General features: G+C 34.2%; 1 protein-coding gene across 1 annotated transcript in view; it reads right to left on the bottom strand.

The window, feature by feature from the left end:
- Positions 1-1,037: 1,037 nt before the first annotated feature.
- Positions 1,038-22,164, bottom strand: part of IGF1 (insulin like growth factor 1) — a 43,004-nt gene continuing 21,877 nt past the window's right edge. Inside the window, exons 3-4 of the mRNA XM_026038510.1 lie at positions 7,840-8,021; positions 1,038-1,190 (exon numbers count right to left, since the gene is read on the bottom strand). Coding sequence (XP_025894295.1) covers positions 1,131-1,190; positions 7,840-8,021 — 242 coding nt within the window. The 3' untranslated portion in view covers positions 1,038-1,130. The remainder of the gene's footprint in view (positions 1,191-7,839; positions 8,022-22,164) is intronic.

The raw sequence follows: 22,164 nt of genomic DNA, 5'->3' as shown, positions 1-22,164 counted from the left end.
TAACTGCAATACACCATCATCTAAACCTCTAAAATGAAATAAGTATATCTGGATTTTCTTTTGAAGAAGAGGAAGGTTTTTTTTCTATTGGAATCTAAAGCCGTTTAAGTTCATTTTAAAACAAAGCTGAATATTCTTAATTTCATCTTTGGCTTAGTATTTCCATATTTGCTTTTACCTCCTACAGTTTTGGCCAGACCCTTTCATGTAACAAACTATAAAATAGCACCGTTGTACTATAAAACAGATTTTTACATACTGCTTGATATATGTGTATTATTGATATGATAAATTTTACATACTGCATTATATGGAGGAAGAAAGAAGTTACCTATACTGTTGCAAAACAATTACCTGGAAGAATTATTAACGGTTTGAGAGTCTATGTATGCTTGAATTGTTTTTAAAAATCATTTGTCTCACAAATTGTGATAAATTGCATCTTTGCAAGAGAAAGAAAAAAAATACTGTCCTAGAATGACTGTATCTCTAATCCATATTCTGTCAAAATGCCACAGATGGAATTAATGGATGTTTAAAATTGTTTATGTTACCTTACTGCTGCTGCTATGGGGAATGTCAAACTGTGCAAATATGAAGGGGTAGACAAACAATGTTATCAGACACTGTAAAACAAACAGCCTGTTGCTTGTATAGAAGTGCAAATAAAAAAAAAAAAAACAACAAAAAAACACTTAGACATGGCTGATGAATGACTCCAGCAGCCAGCATTCATAGGTTAATTTAGTGCAATTGGATCCATCAAAGGCCCATAAATTTGTAGGCTTTTGAGGGGCACAGGACTTTTAAGAGTTTTTGTGCAGGACATTTAAAACAGGTTACCAAAATATATCAACCACAGATATATATATATATCTGTGTATATATATATATATATATATATATGTTTTTAAGTTCTGGGCTGGTTAAAATGTTCTTTTCTCTAAAAACTTAATATTGGAATGTTTAGTTGCATTGTTCACTGGGAGAATGCCCATTGGTTGAGATTGCATCAAGCTTGTTAAATGATAATTTTCTTTAAGTCTTCCAATGTTTAACAAATAATTTATTTACAGCAAAGTATCCTGCAGATGGCACATTCATTCTTCACTCTTGTGGATGGCATGTTCTTACATTCTGTAGTTTCTGTTTCCTGTGTTCCCTCTACTTGTATTCTTCAAATGAACTTCCTGGAATTGCAGAAAAAAAAATATTATTCTTCATAGATTTTAATATGTGTTTGATAATACAACTTGTATTAGTGGGAAAATAGTTATCCTGCGTGGTAGAATTATTAGATCTCTTCTGCCAGACCACAGAGAACTTGACTATGCAAAACTCCTGTACTCTGAATTCCCAGTTCTCTTAGGCAGAAACACTTTGATTGCTGCTATTGTTGATCTGAGTAGTTCCAACATAATTACATTTTTGCACACAAAGGATATTCAGAGAAAGCCTACCATACTGAAATTATATTTTGGGTGCATTTAGACAGAGGAAATCTCTGCGTAGTGGAACTTGTTTGGGCTTAGCTACTTTGGTAGCTCAGTGAACTTTCAAGTTGTGACTGAGGGGTTTATGGACCCTTATGGGTTTTGGTAGCCAGTGAGCAGAGGTTTTTAGAATTACTGAATGGGGCTGTGTTGTCTACATTTTACAAATTGCATGTTAAACAAGTGAGTCTTTTATGAGATAAGGCTGTTAGCATGACAAAAAGTGCTGGATGTTTGGAGAAGCTGCTGTCAAATCAGTTGTGTTTTCATAAACAGACAAAGTTATGTGTCAGGCAAATCAAAAAGGTTTTGGAATGAATAATATCCTCACTTCCCTCTCTTCCACACACTGTCCCTTTTCCAACAGCAGTGATGGTTGTGGCATAGATCTGTCCATTTGATTTCCTCATTTACTATGCTGGTTAATATTATCTAGACACAAATCTTTGCCCATTCTACACCAGACTAGAAGGAAAAGTGATACACAATATTTATAATCCTCTTCAGAAAGAATTTGTTTACTGAAACCCTGTCTATTGTCATCAGAAAAATCAAAACCAAAAATCTGTTATTGAGAAAGGTTAGGCATGCACATGCAGCTGTGCCATGGCATTGCCTTTTCACCTTAAAGAAAATTAAATTCTAAAATTTAGGAAACGATGAAATTTTTACCTGCTTTTATAATGCACAGAAAGGAATTAGAAGCTTGATTTGGTGCTAATTATATTAGCTCTTAATTTTTTTATAGGATACTATTCTTTAAAAAGTATATTTATAAATATCCAAATAGTCTATGTATATATATTTATAAATATTATTGTTTTAAACTAACCAAATAAATCAGAATCTGATTGGTTAAACTGGATGGACAACAAAACTTGTGTTGACATAGAACTCATTCATTTTCACAAATTTTGGTCAGAATATGAGAGGAATTATTATCGTCAAAATAAAAAAAAAAAAGCAGGTGATACTAGCTGTTGATAAAATGATGCCACCAACAAATCATCAGCATTGAGCCAAATTAAGATTTTTCATCACAGGAGAGCCAGATCTTTTAATAGTAAAATATTCATGAATATTCATGATGAAGAGATTTCTTTGTTAGTAGACTTTCTTAGTCTGAAATGCAATATTAAATGAAGATGAAGAGATTAATCATCTAGTGGTGTTTCCAGAGATCAATTCAATAGAATGCTGGCTTGCCTTCATTAAATTATACTAAAACCTCTATAGGATGTCTTTTATAATACAAATTGAATAAAAAAACAGTGATANAGTGATACTGCTCATTCACAAAAAAAAAAAAAAAAAAAAAAAAATTTGCTATTCCCTCCCCCTCTATTCCAAATTTTTCAAAATTATCTTTCCTGGCTCCAGTTTATCCTGAACTGTAGTTTAGTTTTCATTTCCAAGTACTCATTCTGATTGAATCTTTCAACTTTCACTGATTCCACTTTCTGGAATCACTAGTAAAGCAAGTCATGTGGGGCTTCCGTTATTAAGGATCCTGCCTAATACTATAAATTATACTGGCAACAATGCACTAAGAAAACAAGAGTTTCTTTACTCATTGGCTCAGTGGTTCCTCATGGCAATAATGCAAAATAAGAACTTTATCAGTGTTGCCCAAGGTTCTCCTGAGAAGAATTTACCAGCATATGGAGAAAGAGTTTGTTGTTACAGCTTGTTTGCTGTAAGACAACAAATTCTTAAAGGCATCTATAAAATGAAAATAAGAAGCTTATGAAATGACAGCCATTTTTCACTGCTGTGGCTTYCTGAAGATACATATATTTAAAATGAGCCATATGTTTCCCAAATAAAAAGATAAGTTATTACTTCTAAAGTTATTGTCTAACTTTGTAATGGTTTAGTCATGAAAACACAGCATATATTAAAGTGAAACAGAATTTTAAGTTACAGCTTTTACTGCTGGTGGGTAGACAGCAAAAGAGCTGTCCTAACTACGGGTTCCCTTTGAAACTCAGGGAATGTAGCAGGTTACTTTCAAAACAGTTTCTCTTCTAGAATAAGTCTTCAAGTCCATAAATATAAAGAAGTGGCAGTGGTGGTGATGGCAGTAACATGCACTCCAGAAAGTGCTTTGACCCATATAACACAATCTTTTGCAATTGAAAACAAAGTGTGAATGCCTGAATCAGATCCTCAGATCTGCTTTTGAGCAGGCGTATAAAAGCTTGCCTTTTTTTCCTTAATTCTTGGAAAAAAATGGTAATTAAAAACAAGCTTGTTATCTATGATGCTTGTTTAGGTATCAGAGTGTCTGAGCTCACATTACAGACCTGGACAAAGTAAGCATTTAAGATGACAGTTACTTTCAGTCGGCTGAAAGTCAGCTTTGTATAAGTCAGTTTATGAACAGAGAAGTGCAAACTTCTGCCAATGTCATTTTCATCAAGGATTTTTTGAGACAGTATCGCATTAACACAAGGATAACAGCTACCTCAGTGATAGTAAAGGTCATTTAACTAGGATGAAGGGTACTGGGAAGTATGTAGCAGCATTCTTATGCTATTAGGATGGATATTCAAACCTCATATTGGCATTAAATGTCCCTTGGCTTTGCTGCTAATAAATGAAAAGTCTAATGTTTGTAATAACAGACATTATAACTTAGCTACAAACTCTCTAGAGTCTATGTGAAAAGCTTTTAAGTTCACTAGGCAGTGTGGTCAGTAACTGAAAAACAAGGCTGGAAAGTGAGCAAGGGGAGAGAGTAAATTTCTGAACTGAAAGGGCCAAATTCTGCTGCTACACCTAAATGTGCTCTCATTGACTTTCACAATGTGGCATGGATGAATTAGAAATTAAGATTAGTACCATTAATGCATATTTTGACCTATAAATGTATCTGTGAGTTGTTACAGAGCCAATGAGAAAAGACACTGCCAATCTCACAAAAAATGCATAAGAAGTTATGCAATATCTGTTTTCTTACTGGTATTTTCTTACAGTAAACATCACCTCCCTCATTCTCTTGCTTCCACTTAGTATTCATTTAAATTTCAAATATTAGACAAAATTTTGGCTATCATCTGCTCTTTCTGTGAGAATCCACATACTTTGTTGGTATACATTTGTGCATATATCTGCATATGGGGCCTAAAGAAAAATAAGGACTAGAAATCTAAGGAAGAGCAAAATTATGTCTACTCCCCTGATCCTTTTACTCAGGATACATGAGGACAGCATGGCATTACATTTCCTCTTTACTTATTGGATTTTAAAAACAGCTTTAACAGTTCCCTTCCTTTTCCCGGTGCACTGTAATCTTAAATTACTAACTTTGTGCTATAAAAGTGCTCCATTCAAAAAGGTCTTTGCCTCTGTTTTGGAAATTGCTGTGGAAAGAGCAGTTTCATTCCTTGAACAGAGAATTTTGCTCTTCAGAATTCTTCAAAGTTCTGTTCAGCCATTTTCCCAATTGCTGTTACATCTTCTTTCATTTAAAGATAAGTAGACTTTTAATAGCATTTCTCAGGAAAAGGGAAAGGAAAAGTAGATGGGACACAAAAGCTAGAACTTAAGATTCCCTTTCTTGCTCCGGTTTCTCTCAGTTTAAAACTGTAATCATAAGTTTAGTGTGATAGGACACTCTCTTTGATGAGAGTTTGGTAGATGCCTGAGAAAGAAGTTTGCCTGCTGGAGCTAATAGGAATGGTATTACTGTCGTTCACAGCTTTCTCAAGGTCCACAGTGCTGAAATCTGCCTAGGAAAGTACTCTGAGTTATCCCATCAATTCACTAGAGAACTTGTTATGGTCAGACCGTAGCTATAGTATTGTGCTGTGATGCCATTTCCTGTTTGAGCAGTTAGTTCAAATACGACTTACTGCTCTAGTCTAAGGTAATTTTGTCCTGGGCTGAGGGCAAAAGAGCAACGAAAGAGGTGATGGGACCTGAGCATTCGCATGAGGATGGAGTTAAGGTATGTGCTCTTGGCTCATTCCTGTGCATAAAGGTCTTATAATTGGAAAAGCAATGGTTCTATAGCAAGGGAAATGTTTAGTTTGTTGACTGTTGTGCTTGACTGTACATGTACAGTCTCTGTAATTGGATTAAAATTAGCTCCTGAGGCTGATCTCCATCACAAGATTGGCATTTGGAATTCATGAACTTTTAATTAATTACATTCATTAAATGAATCATTCCACATTCCTGGCCCTCATCATTCTAGCTTGTGTGCAGTGTAGAAATACAAACCTATAAGGATTAGCAGTAATTTTTTTTTCTTTAATGGGAGGAAGAAAGAGCATAGATATTGAAGAATATTTCTGAGTAAAATACTCATTTTCAGAAGGTATTTTTTTCTTTTTAAAATGATATTTACTTCCTACCATGGATTTAGACTATTTATTCTCTTTATTTCCTATTTATTTAAATTTGCTCTTGTTCCTTATAGCACTGAATTTGAAGAAGAGTTGTAGCCTGGCTCTTTCTGTCTCATGGACACACTGAATAAAATTGCTGTTGAAATCAGCAGAATAAAAGGTGTCTCAATATGGAATTTATTCTATTGAATTGTTAATTATATTTAGTTTCAGTGGTCACTAAGCAAAACGTATACTTCTTGTTAGATACTCCTAAAAAAAACCTCCAAACTACATTCTAAATTATGTGAACTGCAAATTCAAGAAAAAAGTAAGAATGACAGAATAGGTGATGCTTGGAAATATTGCCATTAACTTCTTTGGAAAAATGATACGACTGGAGAAGCAAGATATTTTAAAGCAGATAAACTTGTTTCAATAATTTTAATATTTTGTTTTAATTTTTTTTTAATTAGAAGAGAAACATATCAACACTATGGATTAGTTAAGTGCATTCATACTAAGAGAGCACATAAAAATAAAATATTTGAACACAGCATTGCTTTCCTTAATTCAGGTATGTACAGCTGACTGGAAAAAATGAGAATAGTGTCAGTTTAAAATGAGGTTTAAAATAAGGTGTCAAGTCCAAAGGTGTGCCACTCCACATATGTGGTGTCAACTCTACATATATTTGTTGCATAAAAAGCCGCTGGAATTATGTTAATCTCCATTTTTTTTTTCTTAATGACTGTAGAAAATATAGATAAATGGGATGGTGTCGGGGGAACAAATGAATGAATTGTGGCTGCAACTAAGCAGAGCTTTGTTTGTGTCTTTAAACCTTTAGCTATAGAAAATGCTCATCTTGTTATAATTCCCTTTCCTTTACATTAACTTCTTAATGCATTCCCTTTCTCACTCCTCTGCATTTTCATCTTGTCTATCACAAAACTAAATTTTTAGTTCTCCTTCCCATACTGTATTTTTGTTTTCTCAGCCTCATCCTCTCCATGTACAGATATCAAGGAAAAATTCAATTTGTTTTTCCCATCAGTTTTCTTATCGATTTTTCAGCTTCCCACTAAGAAACATTTTTTTCTTCTCTTTCTGATCAGTGCTCTCCTTTTACAATATATTTCTCTTTAATAGTGGTTTTTTTCTTTGATATGATTTTTAAAAAATCGAATTCTGTTCCCTTTCATTATCCTTAAGTGAATTTTATATGAAGAAAGCTTTAGAGTTCAAATAAAAGAGAGTGGGYAATGAGCTTGTCGTCTTTAGCCAAGCCTAAAGACAGTCTATCTGAACTCTGTTGAAGGCAGATGAGATTTGTGTAAATGCCTATAGGTGCAGCATCAAGCATCACAGAGACAAAAAATAGATTCTGAACTCCAGGATTATACAAAAAATGCCATGGAATATTTGAAGTGCATAAAAATATGCACATTGTACATTAACTAGTTATTATAAAATATGGAATAATTTCACTATTAAGTTAATTTGGTTTGGTAAATAAAAAAAAAGTCAAAATACTGGTTAAGGGAAAAAGAAAAGCATATGTTCATTTATGCATTAAACATGAATAGCAAAAGCTGTGCTCTTCTTCCTGGTCATTCGTTTCCTCTTCTTGACATAGGAAGATGAACAAGAAGGTTCTGAACAGGTCAGTTTTTAATCAGTGAGTGTTGGATTTTCTCTGCAAAGCAATGATTTGTGCTATTCATGATGAGATAATGTGAATACCRGTCAGTTAATATTCAGAAAGAGTGTAAAGCCTCACAGGTACTAGCTTAACAATTCAAATTTATGTTGAGTATTCTAAGAGGGAAGATGGACATAAACACTCCATTTTCTACATGTTTTCTACTACAGCCACTGTTATCCAGGAAAAATTAGTTTTTGTTTATTTAACCAGCCTTGACAGAATTCTTTCTCCCTAAAAGAGAGGATTTTTTCGGTTTGTTTATTTTTCGTTGTTGATGTTTTGTTTTTTTTCCAGCCTGGCCTACCTTTTGTGCTTTTGGCATATCAGTGTGGCGCTGAGCACGTACAGAGCGTGCAGATTTAGGTGGCTTGATTGGAGCACAGTACATCTCCAGCCTCCTCAGGTCACAGCTTTGGAAGCAGCATTCATCCACTATTCCCTTGTGGTGTAAGCGTCTACTGCTGGATCCGTACCCCGTAGGCTTACCTGTGCAAAACAAAAAGGGAAAATTTTATGCTAGGAAGCAAATGCAGAGACCTCAGAAGCAATCACAGCAAATTACATTGTTGTATCTGAATTGGCAATGACAGTTAGAGATACARCTTCTATGACTCTACTGTAAGGTCCTGTCTTCAGTTGCGTCTTTAAAGGTTGTTCCTGATAAATGGCCAGTTACCATGTCTGTCAATGGTTGTTTAACCGTTGGAGCAAAATCATGTCTCATCTTCTTAGAGAGAAGGATTTTCTTGAACTGTCTTGCCATTGAAAAGGGTTAAGGAAGAAGCTGAAATCAGGCATTTAGAAGTCTAACTTAGGAAACTTGTCCTTTAACTATTGGATGAARACAGGTTGTTGAGATTGCTGATATATAGATTGTAGATTGTGCCTGTGAAGTATTTCCTTTCTCAATAATGCTAATGTTTCTAGGCAAGTCTTCTAATTGAAAGAAGGCTATCTTCATTATCCATGTGAAGTTAAAATGTGTTCACAAAGAGTAATAAATAAGGTATACTGCTATACAGACTGTAAGAGCTGAAAAATCAAAAGCTATCAGAAAGCAGGAAATAAGGTAATGTAGTAACCAATAAAATGCAGCGAAAGTGGGAATATGACTTACGGAACAGATAAAGATAAATATATATATATATATTGTACAGATCTATACAACATGGGAAATGAGACTGACATTAGATGGTTTACCTTTCCTGTGTTTTGTGCTTTCACTGAGCAGCTGTAGAAAATACTTAACTGGTGAATGTCTTACATTTCTCATGCGGCTCTGAAAAATAGTGACATTTTCATCCGTAGAACTCTTCTACTCTGTTTTTCTTAGTCTTTTTGATTTCATTAGTAGCTGTTGTTTTCATTGTTTTATAAATATTACAGACCATTATTTCCTTGGTTTATAGTTTCTGTGCAACTCAGCTGAATGTGTAATTGCCCTATTACGATACTAGAAATGAATGAACAGTAAATTCACCAAAAAAAATGTAGTTGTTGATTTACTGCACCTATTTTTAAATTCAGGTAGAGTTTGGTTTCAAACAATAAACTCTGAAAAGCTTAAATGTTTTGTTTTGACATTTCAACATTRAATGTTTCCATTTAGGGAATGCTCCACATTGAATAAAGCCTCCAAAATATGGAAAAGGGAAAGAAAAGTGTCCCATGAGCCAAAAAAAATGAAGTAACTCTATTTAGTCAGTTCAATTTTTTTTCTTTCTGTTTCTTTCTGTTTTATTTTATTTTAGTTTAGTTTTATCATAGACTAAAATCTATTATTTACAGAGTTTGGGAATTTGGCCAGAGGCTTTTAAGAAATTACTCAAGCTAGTTAAAGAATAAGAACATCAACAAAGATGAAAATTTCATTTTTTCTTTGGGATATTCTTGTCTACTATGCTTATAAAGAAGATTCTAAGTTGATATTCATATACCTGTCCTGCAATTGTCTGTTAGGGGACAATATTACAGTTTGCAATTCCCTGATTAATACATAAATTCACTGATGAAGAACCCTTGAGGCCACAGGACATCCGTAAGTACAAAGACCTCTAGTGGTAAAATATGTCTAACATTTTAGCCAGCAATACAGTCAGCTAAGAACTAATTATCCCTGAGAGTTTTGTAAACTCAGACAATTGGTTTTTTAAATATCTTTTTTTCCAGGGACTATAAATTAAAGAAAAACGTGCTTACTTGGTACATTGTAATCCGCTGAGGACCTCTATACTGTACATTTTCTACTAAATTATTTTTTTCATTAAGACTAACCAGAGCAGTAAACAAGATTATATTACGGTAATATTTTTGTGTATGTGCATGTACATTTGTATTTTGTTCTATGTATCACTGAAGAATATAAATATGAAGATAAAGAAAAAAAAAGGATCATCATTGTCATTCACTGAGGTGTAATATAAATTACAAACTTCTCCCTGGAGATTAGTCTGAAGCCTATTAATAAGGTTCTTTTATCCTAATACTCTTCTAAAAGCTAGCAGCTATAATGAAATGTGGAGTGACATTTTTGTTCTGGATACTGTGAGCTTTTCTACATTTTGTTTTATTTGCTTCCCATTTAAAACATAGAAGGTCAAATTCTATACCTGGATATGCCGTGTAACTCTGGCTCATAGACCCATCTGAATTGTGTATATCAATATTCAATCAGTTATCRTGCCCTTTTTTTTTTCCTGCTTTTTACCAATTTCCCACAAGCAAACATCCTCTAAAGATTTTTCTTCTAAATTCAGGATTCCATTCAGAATTTTTCTTCTAAATGGTGCTTCACAGCAGCTAACAGGTTTTGATGTTCAGTTGGGTCCCTGGAGTGCTATTGATAATAGTAAAAATAAGGATGGACAGTTCATTTGTTAATTTTCTACCTAGAAAATAATTTATTTTTAGAAAAAAAAAGAATTTATGAAGATAACAGAAAAATTTAGTACCCTGGAAGACTGGGAACTTCAGTGGATTAATAACAGAGCTTGATAGAAGAAATGTTCCTTCCATGGGTATGAGATCTACAAATGTCTTTCTCTTGTGGAAACGGTTTAGGAAAACAAATGCTCTTTATTGAAGTCAACATATTGAAGGCAAATCCTCTGTAGAACCATTCTGGGTCCCTAATTTTTCTTAGTGATACTTTTTGGTCAGACTGTTCTTCTGAGACCGTTCACAGACTAATGATTGTCACTGGTATTTCTGAAAGCATCTATGCCTTATGAAGGGGTTATTTCAGAGTACTTGAAAATTATTTTTACTATAATCAAAGATATATACAAAATATATTTTTTCCTGATAGAGTAAGACATTTAGAGAGTAAGATACAACATCTTGTAGCTCTTTTAAAAACCTCTAAGAAGCATGTAATGAATTTGGAATGGAATCATGGACACATTAGTGCTGTGATCAAGAATGAAACTTGACGCACTTGTAGACAAAATTACTCATTGGTTACATGGCATGCTAAATGCTCATTCTCTCAATAGTATTGGTCTAATGATATTTTTGAAATTGTCTCTCTTAAAATATCCCAAAAAGTTTCAAAGGGAAAAAAAAAAAAAGGAAAAAGCAAATTAAGTAAGCTTAGAATTTGTATGAAAGAGATTCATGTGATACAGAAATTGATATTATTTGAAGTGCTGTAATATAAACAAAGCAAATAAGCACAAAAGGATTTTTTTTCCAGTAATATTAAACTCAGCTTTTGAGAGACATCTGACATCATTAACAAATTTTAAACTGCTGCTGTCCTCTTAACATGTAATTTGGCTATTACAGCTCTTATCACAGACAAGGATGCAATAAAGAATTACGAGGAGATACTGTCACTTCTACAGATATTATCAGCACTTTACCTACGTGCTTCTGAAGGACACAGAACACATCTCATTTGATGTGTTCATTTCATCAGAGTACTAAAATATGCACTTAGATCTAAGTAAATGTTCAAACTTCTTTGCAGGCAATGGGGCTAATGGCTGTAGGCAACATTATGCACATGCCTGAGCTTTTGTCTGACTTAAAAAGCAGTTAATTTCAAGCCTGAAAAACATATGAGTAAAAAAATGGCTGGTAGTCCTATACATTTAATATCAGTTTTCTGTTCCTTAAATTTTTGATGATATGGCCTTAAAATAGTGACTGATCCTGCTATGTTACTATATTGGGCACCCATACAGCCTTTCTCTTCATTCTGACACCGTTTCAGTGCTGCCTCCCAGCTGTTATCAGAAAGTTCCTTATATTTACTCAACCTTCAAAGTGCTGCCTGTGGACATATAACAGTCCTAGGCATTCCTTCTTGCTGACGTACACTGATGTCCTTGGAGGTTTCTTTCCTTTTTTGTCGTTGTTAGCTCAAAAGAGGTTTCATATCATGTAGGTCAAAGCTTACTTAATAGAATTTTTGGCTCCTGTTTAATCTACTGTACCAAGTATGTGAATGTTTCTTTCCATGTGCTACAAACAGATATGAAGTTTAGTCATACAGTTCTGAAGTTCACTGAAAACAGGCCAAGTTACAGAATTCCAATAGTTAAACAGCTGGCTTCTGTACTAACAGCACTTCCCTAAAAATAATGCAAGGCCAGTGGAGTAATTCAGTAGGCCTTGCTTATACTTGATTGCTTTTTTTTTTCTGCTGACAATATTGATGTTAGAAACATGACTATAGGTGAAATGTGTAATTTTCAATTGTCAAGCAACCTAGACATTTTGTGAAGAATTACAACCTCCCATGGAGGAGAAATTCTATTACAAATGATTTGTGCTTAGTCACAAAGTGTATGTCATTTGTGTAATTCAAAGCCAATTTCCTATTTATCCATTTTAATAATTAAATATGATAACGTATGTTTGATCCTAAAAACATACTGACCAATCTGCTGTTTTATTAATAAGAGTTTTTTGATACCACATTTTATCTTCTTGTTATGTTAGATAAATGGTATGCTATTATATGTTACACTTCTTGAATAACTCTGGAATTTCTAATTAGGATTTGGAAAATTGCAAGTCTATGTTCAATCAGTAAGAAATGTGTTTTGATACTTCTATGAACTAAAGAAACTAACAAACAAACAAAAAAAGAGGCAAAAAACTTAGATCTGTTGTAAAGTACCATAACAGAAATATCTCAGGGCTTAAACTTTATAAAGCAGTCAATCTGATTTTCACAGAAGTTGCATACAGATTACATATAAAAAGCTATAGAATTTAATATCTAGTTTCCTTTTTCCATCTATGTTTTGTTAGTGCTATAAAATAATTAGGCTTAGATTGATTTTTGTTTGTATTCATCAAAATGAGCATATATTAGCATTTATAAATACTCAATGAATGGATGTTCTAACTCCAAAGTCTAATTTAATATGCATGAGAATAAACTTTATCAGTATGCACAAGTAAAATCTTTATGGAAGCATATGCATTTGTTAATATTGAGAAATTGCATTAGGCCTTTGCTTTGTAGAATGCTGGATTGTATTAATTACCAAGTCTAAGGCAGAAAGATGTTTGCTCGTTCTTAAAGATTTGTCCTCTAAAATTTGGAGTGAGTAAGGCTGGGAAAACCTAGGCCCTCAGTTAGCATCGCTATAAGGGAAATCTATCAAATTCTGACTATACTGAGAATTTTGCCCAAATAATTAATATTTGTAAGTTAGGAGAAAATATCTCTCTTAAGAGAAAATAAAAATTCATAACTTTTAAAATAGAGAATAAAACATCTGTTTCACTTATGTAAAGCCATATATAGGAGACTGTAGGACAAATCTATTTAGAGAGAAATTAATTCATCTGTGTATGTATATTCTATAATAGATTTAACGTGCATTAATTTTTAACATGGTCTGAGTTTATCAGACAGTTTGCCACAGGACTGAAGGAGGTAATTTTTTAACTAGAAATATGCTTTCAGAGTTTTTTCATCGTATGATAATTAAAAATAAACTCCCCTTTCCCTAAATTTATTTCCAAATAGTTTGTAACAGTTTTCCCTCACTGATATTTCCTCACAAATAGCCTTTTTCTTTCTTTGTGCTCTTTATGGAGTTGTTTCCTGTTTGGAGACCATTATGTATATTCAGTGTGTGACCCATTATGCGTCACACCATAGGTTCCAAGTCAGTTGCAATGTGTGAAGAGCGAACCCTGTAGTTTCACGAGTACTGCACTGGGATAGGAAGCAGAGCTTTTAGAGGTTAGATTTCTTTTGAGGAAAAAAACCCAAAAAACTAGCAGAAAGAGAGGGAAACAATATAATGTATTATTTTACACCAGTTCAATGCTCCAGAGGGCGAAAACCTTGCCAACATAGAACAATTCACAAGCCTGCATCAGATTCCAGGCCTGGAAAGTGGCCGATGCTGCCAAAAATTATATACTTTGGCCAGAAAAATGCTTTGCTGGATAGAAATTCACTATTATGAGAATAGCCAGATTTATCAAAGTTTAGGACAAGACAATTAGAAACTAGTAGGTCATTGTTACATTTGAATATTGCACACTACAGTGCATCCAGGAGGACAATGGTAATACAGTCTTCCATCCACAATGACAATACTTAGTCTTGTCTTCTTACGTTTGCTCTTACAGTAAACAATTACTGCTTACACTTGTATGCGGAGGAAGGGCGATCAATCATAATATGACCTTTTATACTCTTCTGATCATATAACCAATGTAAAACTGCCTATTACTTGGGTTACAAAATGAATTACAATGTGAAAATAAACAAACAAACAAAAACAAAGAAGCATAGCGGGGTGAAATCCTAGTCACTGAGAAATCTCTTAGTACAGCCAGGATTATTTCCTGATGACTCAGGTGCCAGAAGCTACTTGCACAAACCCTAATCCAAATCTACTAAAATCAGTGAAAAGATTCGCATTGCCCTTAGTGGGCTTGGGATCATATTGATAATGGACAATTCTTTCCTTTTTCTTCTACCTGTACAGGTCAATGAATAATATTATGTTAGTGGTATCTAGAAAGGTTTCCAGGCAGTGGATGCGAGGTGTTTCCTTGAAGTAGGAAAGAACCAAAGAATACTCATGTAAAATGAAGCAGAATAACTATTTCCTAGAGTTAATAACACTAAACATATAACTAGCAATGTATTGTTTTTCACTACATAATGAATATTTTAAGTATGTGGCACCCATCACTCTTCCTCAGCTGTCTTCTGAGAAATAAAAGCACATAACAAATGACAAACATGCTATTCTTATTCCTGAACTTCAGTATTGACTGAAACAGAGGTAGAGGTTAGAGGCAGAGTGTTTGAATATCTTTTGCATAACAATGAAAGTTACTCATCCAATACTTGTCATACTACCCATGAGAGCATCAATAGTCACACAGATTATAACTTTTATTTCTATTTCTATGTTAATTGTCCTTAAAGAAGGTTAGCAGCTGGGAACAGGCCATTGTTGACATATTTTCTGTGAAGACAGACATTTTTTTCTTCCCTTAATAGAAGCAAGAGTGACAACTGAAAAGAAAGCAGGAGAGAAAAAAAAGAAAAAAAATATGGAACAGCAACTGGCTCGTTTTGCTCTCACGCTAAATTTGTTTGTGTGTAATATAGTTAGCTTCAGTGGATTTACTCTGCACCATATTCTAATCTTGATAGCTGTAGGTCTTTGCCAGCAAAAAAACAGCCAACCTTGTACAACAAGATTCAGTTTTGTACCTATGTGGTAATTTGAGCAGTACCTTCTAAACAATTTTTAGACTTTTAGTTGCTAAACTTTCCTGTAATTACCAGAAAGTACTTGTCTACTTTAAGTGCATAAAGATGACTTACACAGTGCTTTTGACATCCTGCACATAGTTTTCTTACGACTAAAATTTTAAATGCGAATTATATTCCAGGAAATTTTTGATTGATATTTTCACTTGTGAAAATAGCCTAACAATACTTCTGATTATTCCATTTGTCAGGAAAATTAAGACAGAAAGGCTATCAAACAGGCCTAATGTCAGTGAAGGTAAAAAAGGCAGTGAAGGTTTTTTTACCTTCACTGACATTAAGCAGTACCTTGTCCTAAATTAGGAGAGCTCATTGTAGARAAAGATACTGCTTAGTCTGAGTAAAATTTAAAGAATCTATCAATAAATTATTTGCACTTGAGAAGCCTGTGACAGCACTAGGAGCTGAATTTGCATCTCCTAAGGACTAGACCAATGCYTGAACCATATACCTGTCTTCTCTTAATCATATTTTGAGTCAGGAGTGCTTGTAAAAATCTAATCTTGGAAGAACACACTTAACTGAGGTCATGGTGCTCCTGTTAAATCCATTTAAAGAGTCCATTAAAAGAATCCATTAAAAGAAAAAGTGAAATACATAGACATTAGGGTAAAGCTACTGGGGCAAGACAGGGAGTTTTGTCTCAAAGCAAAAACAAAACCTTAGCTAAAATACACTGTTATTCTTGATTAACCTTTCACTTGCATTGGTRTTGTACTCCATGCTTTAGAGATATAATACTGCATGAGAAGCTAGAAGACTCAGTTCTATAAACAACAGCATTAACCAAAGGAAGTCAGTGCTGAATAACACCGTTACTGAAGAGATACAGGGGGATGACGATGAAAGCAGATCTGGTATGGTGTGGACAGAAAGTGGTTCCAGTGTAATATCTTAAATATCAAAACTATAGTTTCTGCAGGAATCACTGAAGACTGCAGTACTTATAGGCAGTAMAGTTTGTTTATAAAGCAAGTAGGAAGCAATCCTACTTGTTCAGGAGTGAATATACTCCCCAGTCATAGCTTTTAAAGTTCTCACTAAGTAAGTTGATATGGCCTTTTCAAGGCAATTCATTTCTATTTAAAGAACCTTTCTTTTTAAGTAACCAGAATTATTTACTTTTCTTAATGTTTTCTTTCTGACCTTTTTAGACTTGATTGACAACTTCAGCATCAGTCAAATATATTTTTCAGTGTCTTATTTTATTTGGCCTTATTGTCCTTTTATTTTACTAGGTATCTTCTCAGTTTTATCAGGAATATTACAAAGTTTAAAAGGGCTGTGGTTATGTTGAAGTAGTTATCTGAAAAGAATTGAGTTTTTATCCTAATTCTTTCTGGAACTGATCTAGCTTCTATATCCCACTTCCTGGAGTATGTCTGATTTCTTTGGGCCTCAGCTTAGTGCATCCATGGATGTTTAAGCAAAAGAATGGAGTTTGGTCAAAAAGCAACAGGATAAATAAGTATCCTTGAAATGCTGAACACTTTTTCGTTTGTATTATTCTTGCAGTCGAGTTCTATAGTCACTCAAATTACTCTGTAAATGCTAACACTCTCAAATATACTTCAGTCTGCAAAAATATTCCAACATTGGGCCAGTGGTTTTGCGCATCATGACATCCTCTGCATTAGACTGCAAGGATCAGAGATTTAAGCCTGCATGTTTTGAATAAGGAATTATTAGTAATGTAGATTTCTTCTCCTTCAGAATTATGACCAAAAGACTTACAATTAAACTAATTATGGTAGGTTATAAGCTCTAAATATATATTTTCCAACTATTGAAACTCTGATATCTCTTCAGTTTCATTAACTCTGTGGCAGAATGAAAAAATACATGAGAAAATATGGCAACCAATTCTTATAAAGAATGCCCTTCCAGAGAATCTTTTCTATTCCTTCTTTGTTTTTTAGAAAGCATGGACATTTTTAATTCTCAAGTCTTCAGCACCTACAATTTTTACCTCTTTAATTGCTAATGCATCTCAAAGCCTGGAGGATTCTGAAGAAAACTTTTGATCATCTGAAGGCATAGATTCTGGGTTGTATCTGAAGATTTTATTGGTACATAGGATATAGTATTAGGGACTGCTCAAATGTTTCTGTTCTGTGTCCTTAGATATTTGGGTCTGTAGTTACATATGACCTAATCAACTGTACTTGAAATTAATAATCTAATATTCTAGTACATGGATCCCAGTTGCACATAGGAAAAGGATATTTGGATATACTGTATTGTTCCCCAAAGTTTGACTTTATAGGACCACAAATATTTTCAAATAATTATCCAAACTTTTACAATTAAATGTATTGATGGTATTGACATATATAGGCTGAGGATGGAAAATAAATTATTCCACATCAGTTATCTGTAGCCCTTATAATATCTTCTTGTTTTCTTCCTCAGTCTAATTTCATGTAATTTGAGGAATAGGCTGGTCTCCTGGGGAGATTAAGGCATTTTCAGGTATCACAGACCCTGCAGTTAGAGGGTTCTTTTTTTGTACCATTGTCATATTGCCTTTGTCTTTAGGCACATGAGTTTCACCACAAGAAGTAATAGGCTTGTTATATCAAGCTTCCTCTGACTTTCCTTCCAAAAAGTGCTACTGTGCTACTGCATAAATGTTATAATAGTTGTGATCTCTTAGCAATCCATAATCCATAAAGAGTTCGCCCTCCCTTTTAGTACATATACATTGAGTATGAATGCAGATATATTTCTCTTAGTCCTCCTGTATKAAAGCTGTTCTTTTCCTGCAGAATGATTTTTAGATAAAATATGACCATTGTTCTCACTGCAGCTTTGGTCAATGTAAACCAAATGAAAGTTTTCTGTGGTTTGGGAAAGCTGGATTCACTTTTTCCCTTGTTTTTCATTTTGCATTCCTCTGCACTCCTTTCTGCTAGCCAGAAATGGAGGTGCCAGAATAACCCAGGGAGGCTGAGCAGCCTGGCCGGAAGTGAGAAATTCTGCAAGTTTAATGAGAGTGGCTGTTCATGTAAGATTTACAGCTCAGTGGCCTGAAGCAGAATGATGCTCTGATTTTGCAGAACTTCTTATTACTCCCATTTGTGAAATTCTGAAAAGTTGCAGGTCTTTATCTGGGATGAAATCCTAGTGGGAAGTAAAATGAAGTCAATTTCAAAATTCCACTTGTCTACAATGAGCCTAAGTTTTCTTTCCTAGGCTTCTAAATGTTTCTCTGAACTGCCTCTCTTGAGATTTCTCATAATTATTTGCAATTTCTCCTCACATGCTATTGCTTATGCCTCTCACACATTAATTCTAGTGTTCTAATATCACTTAAGAACTACTCTAATAAATTTCCTAAATATATTCCAGCATTTTAGGTATTCTTTTCTTATCCTTCTAGCAGTTAGACAGTAATTGATTAAATAAGCAGTTATTAATTTAAACTTCCTATTTGTTTTTACTTTCTATTCTAAGCACCATCAAAATTCTGTCCAATCAACTGTGTTCACTTTATATTCCTAAATATTAAAAACTTAAACTATTGAATCATATTTTCTCTATACAACTCAAGGAACAATGTAATTTGTAGACCAAGTACATTTAATATATATCTCACAATTTTGACAATGAATCCAATCAAAATAAGCATCATGTTTGCAATCTTTTTAGCTTAGTTATGCAAAAGGTTTCATGCAGGAAAGACCTGCATTGTATTGACATGTGTAAAGACTGAATCCCTCTCTCTGTGTCTATGTATGATCTTTTTCTAACAGCTGCTGTGCAGTGTCTTCAGATCATACCACAGGTACTACTGTGGCATATATTGCCTTTTGAATGGCTTTTTGTGTCTTTATATCTATTATGACAATTTTATAGAAGTTGAACACTGTGGTAGCATACATAGAAATTTGTTTCTTTTATAGAGATATATCCCTCATAATAGAGAGACAGAGCTGCTAAACAATATCAGTAGCTAACAGATTTAAGCACTAGAGTTTTCTGAGTTTTATTTATACAACAGAGCAAACTGCTTACATCTCCATAAGATCTGTGTTTGTGATCAGCACATAATAGATACAATTAACCCTCTAAGTTGGGTCTACAGAAAGACTTTCTTCTCTTTAAATGCTTTTTATCAATAGTTCTTGTGGTCTCTTTTACTTTAGAAAATTCAAGCCCATTGTTTAACTCCTGGAAACTGCAATTTATTTCTGCCTTGCTCTCAAGATTTGGGATTCATTTATCAACTAATGGCAGCACTCTAGCTAGATCGCATTAGCTCTGGAGGGGCATTACGTGTAAAACCCATCCAGACCAGCCTGAAGTATATCTGTATACTTTTGTACATCAGTGATGAGATCCAGGAGATGTTATAAATGCAGCTGCTGGCTCCTGTGCATTTCAGCAATGCCTGGAGCCCGACCGCGGCTTTGCACTCATGGGTTTGTGAGGCTACTCGTGTGCAAAATATGGACGGTCTCTTCAGTTCCTTTTTCACACTAGGGGGCTCCTTCACACTTCTGAGGCAGGGTGCCTGGGAGTCAGAGCCGTGAGAACACCGTGATATGAGGGTATGGCCACACCATACGAACTCGATGAGCTTGCTGTGTCTGTTCCCTGCAAAAACCCCTTCTGCATATATCACAGTGTCACCTCATGGTCAGGGCGGAGAGGATGGCGATAACTTTCCTTCCTGAAACATAGTGCAGTAAGGACAACAAAAAAATACCCACCAAATTTATYGGTGCAAAGAGAAGTTGAGATTCACCCCCTCTGTAGTTTATAGGCACACATGAAAATGGAAAAACAGTCTAACCACACCAGCTGGGAAACTGGAAAGACAATTTTGAATGTCTTTAAAATCACTGTCTTGAGGTAAGATTTTGGGGGTCTATGGAAAATTGTGTCAAGTCCTTTTGTTGCTTGAGGACTGAAGTAGTTTAATTTTAGACGTGAGATSAGTTTATTTACAGACTGAATAAAATGCTAGTGCTAAGGGGTATTTTGATCTTAGACTACAGTAGCTCAAATAATAGACAAGAAATAAAATTTCAGAAGGAAGCTTAACTATTGCAGAAAGGGTCCTCACTATGATAATTCCTCTTGATCTTTTCTTTTAGACTAGAATCATGGATAATTTAGACCAGTAATTACAATTCTAGAATCAGAAAAACAAATTGGCAGAGAATATATGCAAATGAGGAAGTAAAATACTTAAATGTTTGTCCTCTACTCTGTCCTTTTGTTTTCTTTTGTATGTTATCAGTAGTTTTTCAACTGTCTGTATAGAAACTTCTCAGTGTCTATTCACTTAGACTTCCTTCATTTATACTTTAAATGAAATATTATGGTAGCTAATCAACAATTTTAAGGAGAAAATATCCATCTCCTGTAGTTAAATGATCTTTTAACAGTTTCTAAATCAACTGAAACCATCTCCGTGTAACTGGTTGTGTGTTAAACACTATTGTCCATTCAAGTAACAATATTAGAAATTGCCTGCAAAACAGAGTGTTATGTGATATTTAAAAATATTGCTACTGATCTCCACAGCTTAAGCACTTAAGCTTTACCCTGCTCTTTGTCAGCTTCAGCTTGGGAAATGTCACCAGAGTGACAGCTGGTGGAGTGAAGGTGAAGAGCAGAGATGAAGCGTGGAAAAATCCTTGGAACATATTGCTCTACTGTAGGGAGAAAAGGTACTGGAAATATCAAAAACAATGCATGGCTTTTACAATCTGTCACATCTGTCTGCTATAACAGAGTTTATGACTGGGTGTAATTAAACAGTTTTGCATGATGGGTGGTATATTTATCTGAACTCCTTGTCTTTGCTAATGCAGCGAGAAAGATTATCCTTTCCCYTACTCCAGGATGACGTCATTGCATTAGGTCTTTTGTGCTGCTAAGAAGGACTTAGGAAAGGTTTATGTTCTTAGCACTAGAATGAAAAAAAATACTCATTTTAATATAGTAATTTTTAGCTCTTCTAACTTTTAATATCTTGCAAGATCATTACGAAATTCTGAAATCATTTATCTTTGGTTTGAAAGGGAAAGAGAGAGGTGATCTAAGGATAAATAGACTCTCTGCTATAGTTTTCCTCCACCACTGTATCACATCTGGCAAGTATCTATCATGTCTTTCAAGCTGATATGCTGTAAAATTGCTAAGAAATGCAGTACTTAAGAATTCAAACATTCTGTTACCATTTTAGTATTCAAGCTGGTAGTAATTATTGAGAACTGTATTTGTTTCCTAATACAACAGACGTTCCTCATTTATTATTTCACATTGTAAATTTTCACATTTATACATCATACTGGCTAAAGATAAAATGTCAGTGATAGGACACTTGTTCTTTGTTTTTATTCAAAAGAAACTAGACATTATTGCACCATCTCTGATATCTTCCTCAGACTCATTTTGACTCATTTTTACAGAAATTGTTAAAAACAGTCCATGGACCAGTCATTCATTATTGTCTCAGCCATCTGGCACAATCATATGAGGTTGCTTGTGGATGTTGAAGACGAAAGACTAAGGATTAGCTCTTCTGGATGGACTGTATGACATGTGGTGTAGCTCAAGTTGGATCAATGAGGGGCAGCCCAATCCATTCAGGGCAATTCATATTATCTTATTGCAGATGTGATACATCTAAGTTTTTGAAAATAAAATAACTCTACAAAAGCAAACTAAATATCCCCAAAGACTGTCATCAGCTGTGCAGCAGAACATAAAGGCTGGTAATCACATGTATAAAGTATGACTATTTGATACCATAACATTTCTGTTCATACTTATGCTTGGAACAGGTAGCATCACCTAAATTTTAGATTGTCTGGCACTTTCTAAGGTTAACTTGTGCCTAAAAGTTGT

Source organism: Nothoprocta perdicaria, unplaced genomic scaffold, assembly GCF_003342845.1.
Source record: "Nothoprocta perdicaria isolate Ctin4 unplaced genomic scaffold, notPer1 scaffold_210, whole genome shotgun sequence".
Taxonomy (NCBI): Eukaryota; Metazoa; Chordata; class Aves; order Tinamiformes; family Tinamidae; genus Nothoprocta; species Nothoprocta perdicaria.
This window is presented reverse-complemented; position numbering and strand designations above follow the sequence as displayed.